At 43.2% G+C, this 15,139-nt stretch overlaps 1 protein-coding gene across 1 annotated transcript in view; it reads left to right on the forward strand.

The window, feature by feature from the left end:
- The window catches only part of COL11A1 (collagen type XI alpha 1 chain), a 331,740-nt gene that overhangs the window by 230,902 nt on the left and 85,699 nt on the right, over positions 1 to 15,139 (forward strand). Inside the window, exons 36-39 of the mRNA XM_084851680.1 lie at positions 649 to 702; positions 4,160 to 4,213; positions 11,347 to 11,400; positions 14,376 to 14,483. Coding sequence (XP_084707806.1) covers positions 649 to 702; positions 4,160 to 4,213; positions 11,347 to 11,400; positions 14,376 to 14,483 — 270 coding nt within the window. The remainder of the gene's footprint in view (positions 1 to 648; positions 703 to 4,159; positions 4,214 to 11,346; positions 11,401 to 14,375; positions 14,484 to 15,139) is intronic.

Consider the following 15,139-nt stretch of genomic DNA (forward strand, 5'->3'; position numbering starts at 1 on the left):
GGTGCCCGTGGACCATGCAGCAGCTTGCGCAGCGAACAGGGGTGGGAGGCCAGCAGGGGTTCGCTGAGCGGCATGCAGCATGGGTGGAGGTGAGTCCATCCATCCCTAGATATGACATTAAACAAAAATAGCAGGGGAGGGTGTTGTTTTGACTTTTTTTTGCCTCAGGTGCAGAAAGGTCAAAATGCCTCATGCTGCAGTCCTGTTCAAAGTTATCTGGTAGTTAGTCTCGTTGAACTCAGTGGAACTTTCTTCTAAGTAGACATACACAGGATTGTGCTCTGAGGCTGATATTGGTGCCCCTTAGTTTTTGAACCACATTTTTTCAACATAGTTTTGGCAGCTGATGTACTAAAATGAAGCATCCCATACCAAATTGCGTTAGACATGTCTTGCTGTGTATTTTTGCCCATGTGTTTATGCGTTCGTTGGACTATGCCTGCTGAAACAAAAATATTTTTCACCGAGGACACTCCGCTTATCAGCAGCAAGGCTAGCGTAGTAAGTGGGCAAGCATTAGTTTAATTTTTGCACTGTTTTACTGCATCTCAAGGCTTTCTGTAAATATTTGGGCTGTTCTCTGTGCTACTAGTAGTGCTGCACCTACTAACAGCAACAATAATGTGTTTTATTTTTGTTTGATATTAGGGACCACAAGGGCCCCAGGGGCCTGTTGGATTCCCTGGACCAAAGGGACCACCTGTGAGTATTTTGTTAAAATAAATGTCATGATTATGTAAAAAAAAAAATGTTGTAGAACTTAACTGAATGAATATGAAGTATTGTTTATTAATGTACAAAGAGACTTATACCGAGCTTTCAAAAGCATAATCTAAGTGGGCAGACACCACGCTTGTGAGATCTACTTTGTTTTATACCAGAACCCCAAGGTCCACCAAGGAGCCAAGTGGAAAATAATGGCTAAGGCAGGTGGATGTTAGTACATTCTCGGCCCAAGAATATGTTTTCAGGAGCAGAACTGAGCTCACAATCCATGCACACAAGAATCCGCTACTGGTTTTCCCCAAAGCTTTCTTCATTTCCACAACCTAGTTTAGAAAAAAGAAGAAAAAGCTTATAGGTTGATCGTATTGTGAATTAATTAGGAATCAGAAGCCCTTGCTGATCAGGCCCTGCAAATCCATGCTGAAATCCACCACAAATTACCCAGAGATGTATCAGTAGATTCCGATCTGTCTTCTGCTCGCCCCCAATCTAAAGTGTTTGTGAACAATACCAATAGGAAGCAATTGGATTCCTTACTCCAGTTCCCTTTTCCAAGTTGCCTGCTTTACAGATGCACTCTAATCTGGCTGGATACATAACTATCCTGGCACTCATGCAGAGTCAATATATGTGAGAACCGGCACCTCCAAGTGGGGGTGGTTCACTCTGCTGCCATGGTTTGTGCAATCTCAGCAGCTGATTTATGCTGGTGGTGTTTACAAGCTCCCACTTGGAAACACCAGTTCTCCAAATAGCTCTACAGCATGAACATTGTCATAGGGCTGAATGAGAATTGTGTTCCTGTTCGCAAATCACTTGAACATGTCCCGTTCACAACACTGAACGTGAATGCAAGGAGGAGCGCAATTCTTGGGTAACATTTGCAATTTCTTGAACTTGTGTTCGTGTTTGAAAGTGTGCACTTGCACAAAAGAGCATCCCCCCCTCCCCAAAATCTACATGTTCACATTTTAGCCAACAGGGGGAAGTGTGCATTTTTCCCAATCAGAAAAGAAAAGATATCCTGTTTGGGAATGCGAATGAGGTAAAATGAGCTTTGAGGAGGAATTTGGAGAACCTCAATGAGCTTGAACATGGCATGTCTGCCCATCCCTACATTATCATGGTGTGAGCCCAGCCTTGGCAGACTCCTAAGGCACTTGTTTGGGGCTTGAGATTTGTCTGAATTGACCTAAGTGCTGAAGAGGCAGAGTCACTCCCAAAAAATGTAGAGTGACTTCCCTGTACCAGCTGAGTAGTTGCTCCACACTTATGAGATTTCTGGTCCATTCAGCTAACCCAGATTCAGCTCAGAGAAGCTCCACAATCAAATGAGCTGACTTTTCTAGTGCATTAAAGGAGCTAAAACTGTGGAGTGACAGCCCAGGGCCAACAGAGTACGTGCTTTGTGTCTGTTATAGCAAATGGAGAAATGAATTCAAACAACATGAAATTAGCCCAGAGCTGTTCCCTGTTTAGTGACTAACCAGACTGCTTCTGCAACATTACTAACATAAAATTGTGTTCTCTGGGAAATCTGGTAACAATAATTGGAAATGGCTGGAAACAAGCAACAGAAATTGTGCAGATGAAAATCAAAAGTGTGTGAGCTGCACAGAACGCAGAGCGTTGTGGTTTCTGTACAGCTGGAGTGTATAAAAAGTGTGCTGCATCGCTGCTCCTCTTTTTGCCGCTGTTGGTACCATAGCTGAAATCCTCTTTTGTCTTTCAGTGTAATATATAGCATTCACCATGCCCACACAGTTACTTTGTTCATGCTCTAAACTTTAGAGACTCAATGAAGTTATTAATCGGGTAAGAAAGGTTACTGGGAGCTATCTATCATGCAAACAACCTGACAGGCTCACAAATGTCTGCAGAATATCTGTCTCTGTAAGGATGATCAGATTCCACTAGAGGTCGCTCTCCATCTCTCTTATGTTATGCTGGCAAAAAATGCTGAAAATAACGGGAAAGTATATGATCTGCTATTGGCAAGCTATCACCAAGATGAGTGCACTACACACACTCGCTGCATTATTGACTTTAAAATGCTGTATTCATAAATGGAACTGAAGCATTCACTGACTTGGAATAATGTATAGGCTTTCAAAACTTTTAGGGTCCCATTTCCCTTAGTGGAATTGATCTGTCCCATTGTTTCTTTCTCCCTAATGCAACCCTTAGCAAGGAAGAAACCTTTTTTTGACTTCCATTTGTAGAGGAGGTTTGTACTGGCATGTAGAATGAGTCTATAGCCCACCTGAAATCATATTGATCCAGTATCCCTTGCTTTTATTATCCTTGGCTGACAGAATTTCTCATCTTCACTCTTGCTAGATCCCACTCTAGGGATCTGTATGTCCATTATTGCATCAAAGAATGAAAATCCATTTTTGCCCTTGCAAACACATATTCTGAACCCTGTGGGTGGGTGGGGATAGCATCAAGAAGTGGATGGCAGGAAAAGGGATAAGCACAAGTACTACCCACCACGTCTACTTCAAATGGCTTCCTCCCACAACAGCTTTCCCTTGTGCAAAATATATGCACTCACAGTTCATTTAGATATATTTGTATGCATTTTTTTCTTTTGAAAATACAGCGTTTTGATATCATGCCCCACCCATATTACGCTGTTAAATCCCATCACATTTTTTTTTTTTTTTAGAAAAAATTGTTTCTGTCAAACTTGAGGTTAAGTGAAGGACAATGAAGAAAGCTACCAGCATCCTTATGAATTCATATTGTCTTCGAAGAAACCATTTTGGGGTATAAATTAAAGGAAGGAAGGAAGGAAGGAAGGAAGGAAGGAAGGAAGGAAATGAAATACTACATTGCCACCAGACCAGACAGGAACTATTAAGCTCTGCCAAATGACAAAAGGTCAAAGGGAAGCACTACGGGGTTTGGCCTTCTTTGGTTGAGAGAGTCCTGAGGATTTATGGAATCGTTCTGCTATTTATTTTATTTACAAATATTGAAGTAGGGCATACTGGAAGCTATAGGCTCCTATAGCAGACAGCAAAACCACTGAACCAGCCTTAGATGCCCTGTGAGGGATTGCTCAGACCCCTGCAGTATCCCTCCCCCAGTTGCTTCTAATCCAACTGAACTCTTGCTCCAAACCACCCAGTTCTCTGATTGACTCTGTCTTCCATCCAAACTGCACATAGAAACCCAATTTCTCTGTTTTTCCCACTAGCTGAAGGATGTTTCCTTCCAAAGATTTCCATTTTCAGGGAATGTCAACTGATCAGCCTTGACCATAAGCAAGCATTCAGCCTAACAAAGGAGGGCCACTCAGCCAGTATCGCAGCAGTACATTTGAAAGCCAGCTCGATACACTGGGAATATCACGAAGATTGTTAGACTAGGCAGCAGCATCTGCTTTTCAGAACCCGCATTTGATTGTTTATGTTTCCCATTGCAGGGACCACCTGGGAAGGATGGTTTGCCAGGGCACCCAGGACAGCGGGGTGAAACTGTAAGTGTGTTATTTATATTGTTTCATTTGGCAATCTTTTTAGTACACTACGACATTTGGAATGAAAATGCTATTCATTTAGTAACAATGAAAGGAAGTGTATTTTGTTGCTGCTTAATAAACTGGGAGAGTAGATTTATTTTTTATGCCACACTGTGAAAAGGTCATCAGAACTGTGTTGTGGTCACAGTGTAATGCTGTGCTTAAAGATGGACAGGACCATGGGGTTCTGCAGGGGCGTTGCTAGGTTCTTAAAAGATCTGGGGCACAGGCCCATAACACAAATTTGTGCATATATATATACACACACACACACACACGAGCCTAAGTGCACGTTTAATATGTGTGTGTGTGTGTGTGGTATGTGTGTATATAGATTACATACATACATACATACATACATAAGAAGTGTGCACTGACACCCCCCCCCCCGACCCCACTTCAACTCAGATCCCGATTCAGCATTTTGGAAAACATCCTGCTTCTGCTCTGGCCAATTTGTAGTCGGACCACTTCAGCTCAGCACCAAACCTGAGTCAAGGTTTGGAAAAATGAGTCTTTATGCTTCCTGTTGACTACCATGGGACATTAGAAAAGAACTGTTAACTTTTTTTCTCTTGGTCAGAACTGGATGATAATTTCAGGCATGGTAGCCCCCTAGAAGGGGATTACACCTGCCCAATGTCAGAAAAATAAGTGCAGGGTTTATATTTTGATTTACTTTTAAAGGGAATTGCCAATAGCATTTTTATTCCTTGGAAGAATTGGATAAAAAATTTCAGGATTCATTGCCCCATCAGAGGAGATCATGTCTGCCAAATTTCAGAATGATAGCCACAAGGGTTTTTGTGCAAAGGTGTCCTTGACATTGAGGTCTCCCGAAGAGGACATACTTATCTCCCTATGTTCCTTGTGGACCATTGTTCTGAAAATTACAGACAGCCTACAGTTGTCCCTAAGTAAGAAACGAGCAAAGTTTCAGAAGGATAGGTGCAGAACTTCATGTGGAAGGGGAGTTCTCCAATTTGGGGGAGGGAATGATTTGCTTTCCCTTCCATTCACCCCTTCCCCAATAGTTTTTGGATAAATTTCCATGAAAATGTGCAGGTCATTAGAGGTGTCCCCCAGGCAAGAAACCTGCAAAGTTTCTGAAGGATATACATGCATGCAAATTTAGAATTACTAGAATTTATTTACATTTCACCAATGTTAGCAGGAGGTGGGAAGGTGCTATTGCACTCATGTCCTGCTTGTGGGTTTCCAGTGGGCATCTGGTTGGCCACTGTGTGAATAGATTGCTGGACTAGATGGATCTTGGTCTGATGAAGCACGGCTCTTCCTAAGTTCTTAAATACAGAGTGCCTCTGAGCATGTGTAGAATGTTTTTCTTTCACCACTGAGCACTTACATTCTCCCCTACCAATTCTATTCCCCTCCATGCAACCATCCCTCCTCATCCTACCATCCTCCAGCAACTCTTCATAAAAACAGATGTCTTGTTTTGTGCAACTCCTCTCTACCTTCTCCTTGTTATGCACAAGCTCTCATTGTATCTTCCTCCCTATAACTTCATTTGTGCTAAGACTTCACCAGGATTCAGCCAATGAGTCTGTTTTCAAAACTAGGGCTAAATTATGGAGAAACTCTGAGCATATACTAAGTGCCTTTCCCTCACCACTGAAGCTAGAGTTCATGTAACGCGCGCGCGCACACACACACACACACACACACATGACAAAACATGCATAGGACTGAGCTGAAAGGGTAGTCCGTTCATTAGACGGAATTGGGTAGGCACTGTATTAAGCTTGCAGTACCATGCTCACAACTCAGGACTTATTTCTGAGTAAACATGCAGAACCTCAAGGTGCAAGCCTCCCTGCAAAAGTAACTTGTGCTGGAATCCTATGCACACTTTCCTGAGGGTAAGCCTCATGAAACATAATGGGGCTTCTGAGTAGGCATACATAGGATTGCATAAATTAGCAATATTGATATCCACTTAAAAAACAAACCCCAAACTACTATTCTTTTAATTAAAGCTTTCTGTTCATAGGAACACAGGAAGCTGCCTTATACTGAGTCAGACCCTGGGTCCATTTAGCCCAGAATTGTCGACACTGACTGGCAGCAGTGACTCTCCAGGATTTCAGGCAGGATTCTTTTGTAGCCCTACCTGGAGATGCTGGGGATTGAACCCTTCTGCATGCCAAGCGTGTGCTCAGCTCTACCACTGAGCCACAGCCCTTCCTATTGCTGGATAATGGCAACTGACAAACAAAACAGCCCCAGATTTGTTTCTCTACAACCATGTGAACCCACTTTTCTCAAAGGCTTGAGTGAGGAGAAGGAGAGAAACCATCCCTCTTGTCTGTTTGTATAAAGTCAAATACAGTTCAGAACTTCTCTTGCCCACTGAAGAGAATTCTCTTTAAGAATTCCCCAAGATATGCTCTGGGTGGAATAAAGATAAGAAAGGAAGAAAGAACAGGATAGGGGAGGGAACAAGAAAAGAAGAATGGCGATTGGAAATGTGCGTGGGGGTAGAGAGAATTCCCTAAGCCAAGTGGCTCCTTTCAGAGGTAGTACTTCAGAGGAATTTAGGAGGCTGTGCAAGGTTTGCAAGGATTGCACGTACTTAAATGTACTTTATGAGGTGAGGTGGCTGAGGGCTTTTTCTAGCTTTATTTAAAACTGTAGAACCTATTTAAAAGCCCCAGCAGTTTCTCAGTCATGACACCAAATAGTCCTAACCCTCCCTTTGGGATTATTTGAGTCCTACAGCTATTTAGGAGAAATTAAAGTGGAGGGGGAGCAAGAAGTTTGTGGAGGCTGATTGGATCCTTTGCTGTACTGAAGCTACTAAACTTCTGCAGAATCCAAAGGTTCCAGTTCGGGGCAGTAAAATCTGATGCTGTGTGAAATGCCAGTATTTCACATGGAGCTCTTTCTTCCCTTCCTTCTCCCTGTTCAAAATTTCATTGCAGGCAAGCTCACAACAGTGGACATTTAAGAGCAGAAAAGAAAAGTAGGGAGAGAGAGGTTTTTTCCACCTCAAAAAAATCCTACACCACAGATTAGGGATAGTGACCTCCTAATGGTCACCTTAAACACCTTCTGATTAGGATCTCTAATCCCCTGGGTGACTTGACAGTTTTTACTTTTTGTTTTAGACTTTGAGAAAAGGAAACTTTACACATGGCTAGCACAAAATCCACTAGACCTAACTGTCTGAAATTTAGTAGGTTCAGTCAGCTCTATAGGGCCTGCTAGGTCCCCAAATTCCATAAATTTATGTGGAAGCACACAAAAATTACAGCTTTTGCTGTAACTTTGACAGATTTTCTTGGAAAAAGCAAATTTTACCTGTGGCTAGCACAAAAGCCACTACACCTAACTGTCTGAACTTTGGCAAGCTCAGTCATCTCTATAGGGGCTGCCAGGTTTCCAAATTCCATGCACGTATGTGGAAGCACAAAAAATATATATAGCTCTTTGCTTTGATGTGTTTTCTTGAAAAAGCAAACTTTACCTGTGACTAGCACAAAAGTCACTGGACACAACTGCCTGAAATTTGGCAGGTTCCATCAGCTCCATGGGGACCACCAAGCCTCCAAATTTCATGTATTTATCCTACAAACTAAAAAAGTTGTGGCCATTTTTGTTCTCCAATGCAAGTGAATGGGAAAATGTAAAAAAAAAAAAAAAAGGCAATTAGAACAGCTCAGAAGATCTAGGGCACAGCTAGAAAGATCCAGGGCCCGTGCCCAGGTGGGCCTTGTTATAATGACACCCCTGGGGTTCTTCATCAGATAACGTTTGTCCCATTTGCAAAATGTCCCATTTGCATTCCCAAATGCCCCATGGTAGGTTCATTGAACCTCTTTCCCCTGTTCTGGAGTGCATACTGGAGGTTTCAACATTGCAGTAGGCCTTAGCCCATCAGCTCAGGAAGCCTCTATGCGTCCGCAGTGAGGCCTACAGCCTATGTGAAGCCTCCCAAATGAATAACAAAATTTGCCAGATCCCTTGGAAAATTCTGATCTGATTCTGGAAAGGGTAGAGCAAGGGAGGCCCAGGATCCATTCCCACCCCCTACCCCCTGCCCACAGACCCTTTTGCAGGCTGCAGTCTTTACACTGCTGCATTGTCAAATTTAGCAGTGGCAGAGAAAAACCCAGTGATTTGCTGCTGATTCTCGGTGGCACAGCGCTACAGAAAGAAAAATACAATTTTGTTTCTGTTTGCAAATCACTCAAAAATGTCCTGTTTGCAAGCCCAAATGTGAACAGGAGCGTATGTTCTCCTAAAATGTTCACAAATTCCCAAACTTGTATTCATGCTCACAAAATGTGCACTTTAAAAAAATGCACACTTTTTAAAATGCTCTTTTTAAAGTTGTGTATTTTAAAGTGGCTCATTTCTCACAGTTTAATCAATGGGAGAAAAGTGCACACTTTTGAAAAATTCACACTTTTCCCATTCAAACGAACTGAAAAAACAGGTCGCAAATGAGAATGGGAAAAAGCTGAAGCGAGCTTTGAAGCCAAGTTCAGAGAATTTCAGCGAGCTCTAGCATCCTTGGTTCTCCCATCCCTACAGCTATGGAAGGCTAAAATGGCCCAATTGATCTTGAAAACAAGCTAAATTTGGCCATTTTAGCCTTCCACGCTGGTTTGCAAACCACCAATGTTTTTCCATCATGAATGTGGCTGGTGCAATGGTGGTGAGGACTGCAGCAGGAGGGGTGGGAGCACATTTGGCCTATGAGCCCCTGGGGTGGAACCACAAATGCACTGCTAAATTCTGACCTGGGGTAGAATTCTGTGGCACAGCTAGCCATGATTATATTTGCACGTGCCTTTTGATTACACCAGACTGAGCACAAATTTACAGTATATGGTGAGATCTCCTCAATCGTACGTGATTGTCAGGCATATATACTTGATGGCATTTTGACAACATCTTAAAACTATTTTGCTTCAGCTTGGCCACATTATTAGTTTAGTTTTGTGGATGTGATTTACCAAAGTGTATTTTCGATAGTCCAGAGTCCAGGAGAAGTCCCAGACTGCATACTTGGTCATTCAGGGGGGAGTGCAATCCCATCTAAGACCACTTGTAAACCTCCATCAAGAATAGTCATTTTCCCTACACATAGTACCTCCACCATGTCTGAATACCAAGTTTGTTTGTCTCCATCCACCCCAAAATCACCTCCAAACACTGATTCAAGAGTTCTGCAGTTGTCCGGGGACAAGTAGATGGAAATGAAAGGTAGAGCTGAGTATCATCTGTATACTGGTGCCACTTCAGCCCGAACCTCTGGGTGCCTTGCCCCAGCAGTTTCATGTAGATGTTTAAAAACATGGGAGACAAGATGGAACCTTGTGATAGCCCACAAGCCAATGGACACAATGGGGTGAACACAAGTTTCCCAGCACTACTGTTTGAGACCACTCCTTCAGGAAGGACCAGAATCACCGTAACACCACGCTTCATAGGCCCAGCTCAGACAAAGAATGCAGAAGGATACCATGGTTGATGGTACTGAAAGCCACTGATAGGTCCTGAAGAACTAATAGCATTGCACTCCCTTTTGTCCTTGTCCTAGTATAAACTCTTATTTATGCAAATATATAAGCTGTACCATCCAGTATAACCAAGGTATTCAGAGTATCAACAACAACAAGGCATAGCAGGACAGTTTCAGGAAATGTATCCATATATCTCAGGCCTCATCCAAAGCATCACCTACAGGGCTCTAAAGCATGCAGTGAACTTTGAAAGTGCAGAAACTACCCATTTATTTGTGTTTCAGGCTACTTTACAACAACTACCTTGCCCTGCCCCCTCTTATACCAAGAGAAAATCCCTGATACCTGCATGCCACACGTTCCCTAACTCAGGGACAGACCTCGATGTGTAGCAGCAGTATTCTGCTGAAGATGGAGAAGCAGAAGGAGAAGGGTGCCGTTTCCAGTGAAGAAGCGAGCAGGTTGAGCAGGAGATGACTAATCCTTCCTCACCTGTTGCTTTGCCCCTGCAGCTCCCCTGTCCTTTCACAGAGCAGCTCTGCTAAAGTAGAGGCTTTGCGTGTGGGCACTGGAGGGGCAGGGGAGTTGCTGGTTCATGCCAGTTCACAAGGGCCGGTTCACTTCTCTTGCATATCCGTGCTTTAAGACGATTAGCAAGGCAATGGGTATGTCCTCAAAATAAGATGCTTTAGGGAAGTTTTTTTATGCCGCCCTCCTTTTTTAAAAAAAACAAAACACATCACTCCATCATTTCACAGCATTGCTGATCTCTTTCTTTTAAATTGACGGTTTGCCACACTGCTGTAGGACAGCATATATCTTCCAGTGGCCCATCCAGGAGTATTTGTATCAGATATCTCAGAATTAGAGTTGCTACTGGGTTTTGCCTAAAGCAAAATTACAAGGCAAATTTGAGGCTCCTGAGCTGGTGAAACATCCACAGAATTTTGAGGGAAGCTAGAAGAGTTTTGATGAGACCTGTAATATTTCTCAGAGGAAATTCCATGCATCTTGGGACTTGCAGAAAACATTTATCCAACTTGTTAGTCTGCTCTGTAAAAGAAGTAATCATCAGCAGCAGCAGCATCTTGGCTTCTCATTTTGCCATCCCCACACTCTTGTCTGTTTCTTTCTCAGTCAATATTCCTTCCACGCCTTGAGGTAATCATCTGCCTGTCTTTCTTGGGTTGATTTTAAGTGTATCTCTGTATAGCTGTACTTGCTTGTCTGCTTTTTAACACATCTGTGTATATGTCTGCAACATACATTTGAGCTGAATCTGAGCAATATCATTTATGCAATCACAGCCACCTAATCAGTTTCTCAGAAAGTGTGATCTGTGAAAAGTAACTGCCACTTTGAACCGCACAACTGGAGGAGCTGAGCTCAGAGTGATTGGAAATGACAGATCTTTGAGAGGGCCTTCAATATTTTACATTTAAGTATGCACAGTAATAATAGAGATGGCAGTCTTTTTTCTGGGAAAAGATGAATCCCCTGACATGGCACTTCTTGCTTCCCATCTCTTCAATGCCGATGCTAAAGTTGCTGTCATATGCATAAGTATTAGTAACCACTGTATGCTTCATTCCTTAGGGTTTCCAAGGCAAAACTGGCCCACCAGGCCCTGGCGGTGTTGTCGGACCACAGGTACAATATTTCTGTCTAACTTTACCTTTACAAAATGTGATGTGAACATTTAGTTTGGCTGTACCTGTCACACTGCCGTCCCTCTCAAGAGGACCCAAGGTGTTGCCTAACTCTCTAGTCAATGAGGCCCTGTTGGGAAAGCTCTTGCATTGTTTCAGGCTGCCATCGGTGTCTGACCTGTTGGCAACACGATTCCAGATTGGCCAACGTGATGTTTGTCACACTGCCATAGCAGAGGATCCATCTTTCGGTGGTATTTCTTGTAGTATTTGTAACAAGGATCTCCGAAGTGGACTTGCTATTGAATTTTGCCTGAAGCAAAATTTCAAAGTGAATTTGAAGATTCCCACACAGGAAAAACATCCAAGGAACTTCAAGGAAAGGCAGAGGAGCTTTGATGAGACCTGGGAAACGTTTCAGAGGATTCCTCACATCCCTACCAAGAACCCACAGAAAATTTGTTAATGCAAGTTGTCAATATACTTGCAGTGTAGAAACTCTCTGTGCCAGGAGGGGTGAACCAATTGGTGGCAGGGGACAAATTGCCCCCTACTGGGCTTTCTGCAGGCAGATGATGTCAGCGGGTATGGCCACATCTATTGATGGCACTGGGTGTGGCCATACCAGCTCCGACTGATGTTATCGCCCTGGGTCTCCTGATTTTGCCTTTCTCTGTGCTGAGTGAGGCATGGAGAAAGGGACCCGACCAGTGTAGGGAAGAACACCAGCCAAGTTCCTGGCTTCACATGGTGTGCAGGGGGCGCTGTGTGCAAGGACTCAGCTGGCACTGGGATGAGGGTGGCCATTCCTCCCAGCCAAGGGAGCCGAGTCCCCTTCTTCATGCAGGGTGCATCGCCCCTACGGGGCAGCACATGCTACACAAAAGGACTCAAACAGCACCCGGAAGAGTGGCCACACCAGCTGGAGGCTCCATCCCTTCTCTGTGCAGTGGATACTGCTGAATTTCACCTGTAGTGAGATGTTCAGGCAAGATTGGAGCTTCCTATTCAGGCAAACATCCAAAGACTTTTTGAGGGAAGCAAACAGAAGAAGAAGAAAGCCTCAATAATATTAGTGACATTTCTCGGGGTGGGGGTGGTTCTGAACGTCCCTATAAGTCAGCGTCCAACTGGATACACAGCAAACAGACTAACCAAATGCCAAAACTTAGCAGGTGTTCTTTGTGTATGAAATCAGCTGCTTTCAGTGGAGCTTGAAATCAGTGGAACTGATAACAATGGAAACCCTATTACTATCGGTGGAAGGGTATTAAAAATATACCAGGAGGAACTTAACCAGCAGAGGCTGTGAGAAATGATGGCAGGAAGATTCACAGAAACCAATCTACACACTTCTTCTCTTCATGCTGAATTTAGGGTATTTTTCAAGAATCACAAAGGCTGGCAAGACCAGAAAAACCATCATAGCACCTTGAGAAATTCTTTAGAATGTCAGACTTTTCTAAAGTTCACTGTGCTCTGGTTTAACTGCAGGAGGCACACAAATCAGTTTTTGTTTCTTCCAACACATCAGTGAAGTGAAACAGCAGGCATCTTACTGAGTGCACATTTTATCTGAATTATCTTTTGTTTTCCTCTCTTTTATTGACTAAGCTTTGTTTAAATTTCCAGTGTCTGACCATGCTGTGTTTGTGTTAATAAATATAAACAAAATCCCAGCTCAGTTATATTCCCAGAACTGATATTCCCTGCATTCATTTTCCATGTGCAGTTTTTAAACATTTATTTCCTATTTCTGCATTTTAAGTGCAGTGCCTGCTGTCACCAGGAAAGAATCTATGAATTGAATTCCTCTGTGCACATCTATGTTTACAGGGAGCTTGGGCATACATTTGTATCATGAGCATCATTATTGTCCTGTGTTGATGTTTCTGATATGGCTGCTTGATATTTGTCTCTCAATAGCAGTACTTAAGAGTGTTATACCTAAACATAATGGTCTGAAAAGTGGGATAAAAATTACATACAACAAATATGAAAATAATATAATGTATTACAAAAGACTGCCTAGTAGTATACTTTAGAGCAGTGGTGTTTGCCTCTTTGGTTCTGATGCACGTCTGCGGGCAGTGAGCTAACTTTAGATTGCCTCATCAGAGTAATTTGGAGTCATTCAACCAGAAGGAAGCAAGGGTGGTTAATCAGCATTTTGCAATAGCACTTGATGGAGTTCTTCTCTGGTCAGAGAGCCAGCATAGTTATTCAGGCTTCACTGTCCTGACAATGGGTGGCCTGTGCTGGTTCCATTATGCTCCTGGGACCCACTGCTCACAATGAGGCTTTGGCGCTTCTAAAAACAACCCCAGAAAGGAGTGAAAACACTCATTTCCAGATCAGGACAAGTTGGTGGAGTTCCATTCTATGAGCTCTGCTGACCTGCCCCATTCCAGAAATGACTGCTTCTGCTAATTTAGGGTTATTTTTAGAAGCACCAAAGCCGTGTTATGTGAGTGGTGGGTCCCGCGAGTGCACAGGATACTAACCAAAGGAAACCTTACATCTATACACATCTACATTACATTTCCAGCTTCTGCTTTGTCCGGCCAAGAGCAACTCACTGTTAGCCACATTGACTGAACTAAACCCTATGCATGCAGGCTTTTCATGCCATGCGCATGGGAAGGCACGGTATGTAGGAGGCTGTAGGCCACTGACTGCCTCCTGAAGAGGAAACAGACTGGCAAACAGAGGAAGGGGTAGAGAGGAGAAGACCAGCCCAGTTATTTCTTCCTATCCTTTCTCACTGCTCCTTCCTCGTACATATGGAGCAGCCACATCCTGTCCTTTGAGGGAATCGTTCATCCTGGTATGATGATGTTTGGGGATCTTAAGTGTTTGAAGGGCTCGATGACCATTCCAACTCGGCAAGACAATTAGTTTAAACGCATTCACGCGAAGGTAAACATGTTGGTGGCATGGAATAATTAATGCTGTTTTTGGATTAATTGGATTTAGGGCCCCACCGGTGAGACTGGCCCAATTGGCGAAAGAGGTCACCCTGGCCCTCCAGGTCCACCAGGTGAACAAGGCCTTCCAGGTGCTGCTGGGAAAGAAGGTGCTAAGGTATAAGTGATGACGTGTTCACTTTTGAGGGATGGATGAAAATCTATGCTGCCCTTAAATATATAGCATGCAGATTGCATTAGTATCAGTCCATCTGTCAGGAATGCTCTAGCTGCATCCTGCATTGCAGATTGGGCATTGAGCAGTGAGTTGGACTAGATGACTTCCAGTGTCCCTTCCAACTCCATGATTCTATTTTCCTGTGTGTGCCACATTAAGCTACAGAGACCAATGTGCTATTCCATTTTTATATATTTGTTTACACAAATCAGATCTCTTCAGGGACAATGTTCTGCCACAACTGGAATGTCACTGCAAAATACGCTTCCCTGTGAACCTGCAGATCTTACCTTGCAGGGTGATGGGAGACAGGGCAGGGCTTCACCCAGGGATCTCAACATAGGGGGAATTTCATACGGATGAAAGATGTTCTCTGATGTAGAATTGGGTCTAAGTTGTACGACTCAAAAGTTCAATAGCAATAAGATTTTGAACATTATTTGACCAAAGGAATGGAACAGAATGTTTCTAATTCCATCTTTAGTATGCCAGTCTGGTTCACAGTGATAATAATTTGATTACAGTTCAATTAATTAAGTGATAATTTAATCTAGGATATAAAACTACACAGATTGGAGCACTATGTACTGGAGATT

Source organism: Heloderma suspectum, chromosome 4, assembly GCF_057233095.1.
Source record: "Heloderma suspectum isolate Gila_16-S chromosome 4, 16-S_ref, whole genome shotgun sequence".
In the NCBI taxonomy this organism is placed as follows: domain Eukaryota; kingdom Metazoa; phylum Chordata; class Lepidosauria; order Squamata; family Helodermatidae; genus Heloderma; species Heloderma suspectum.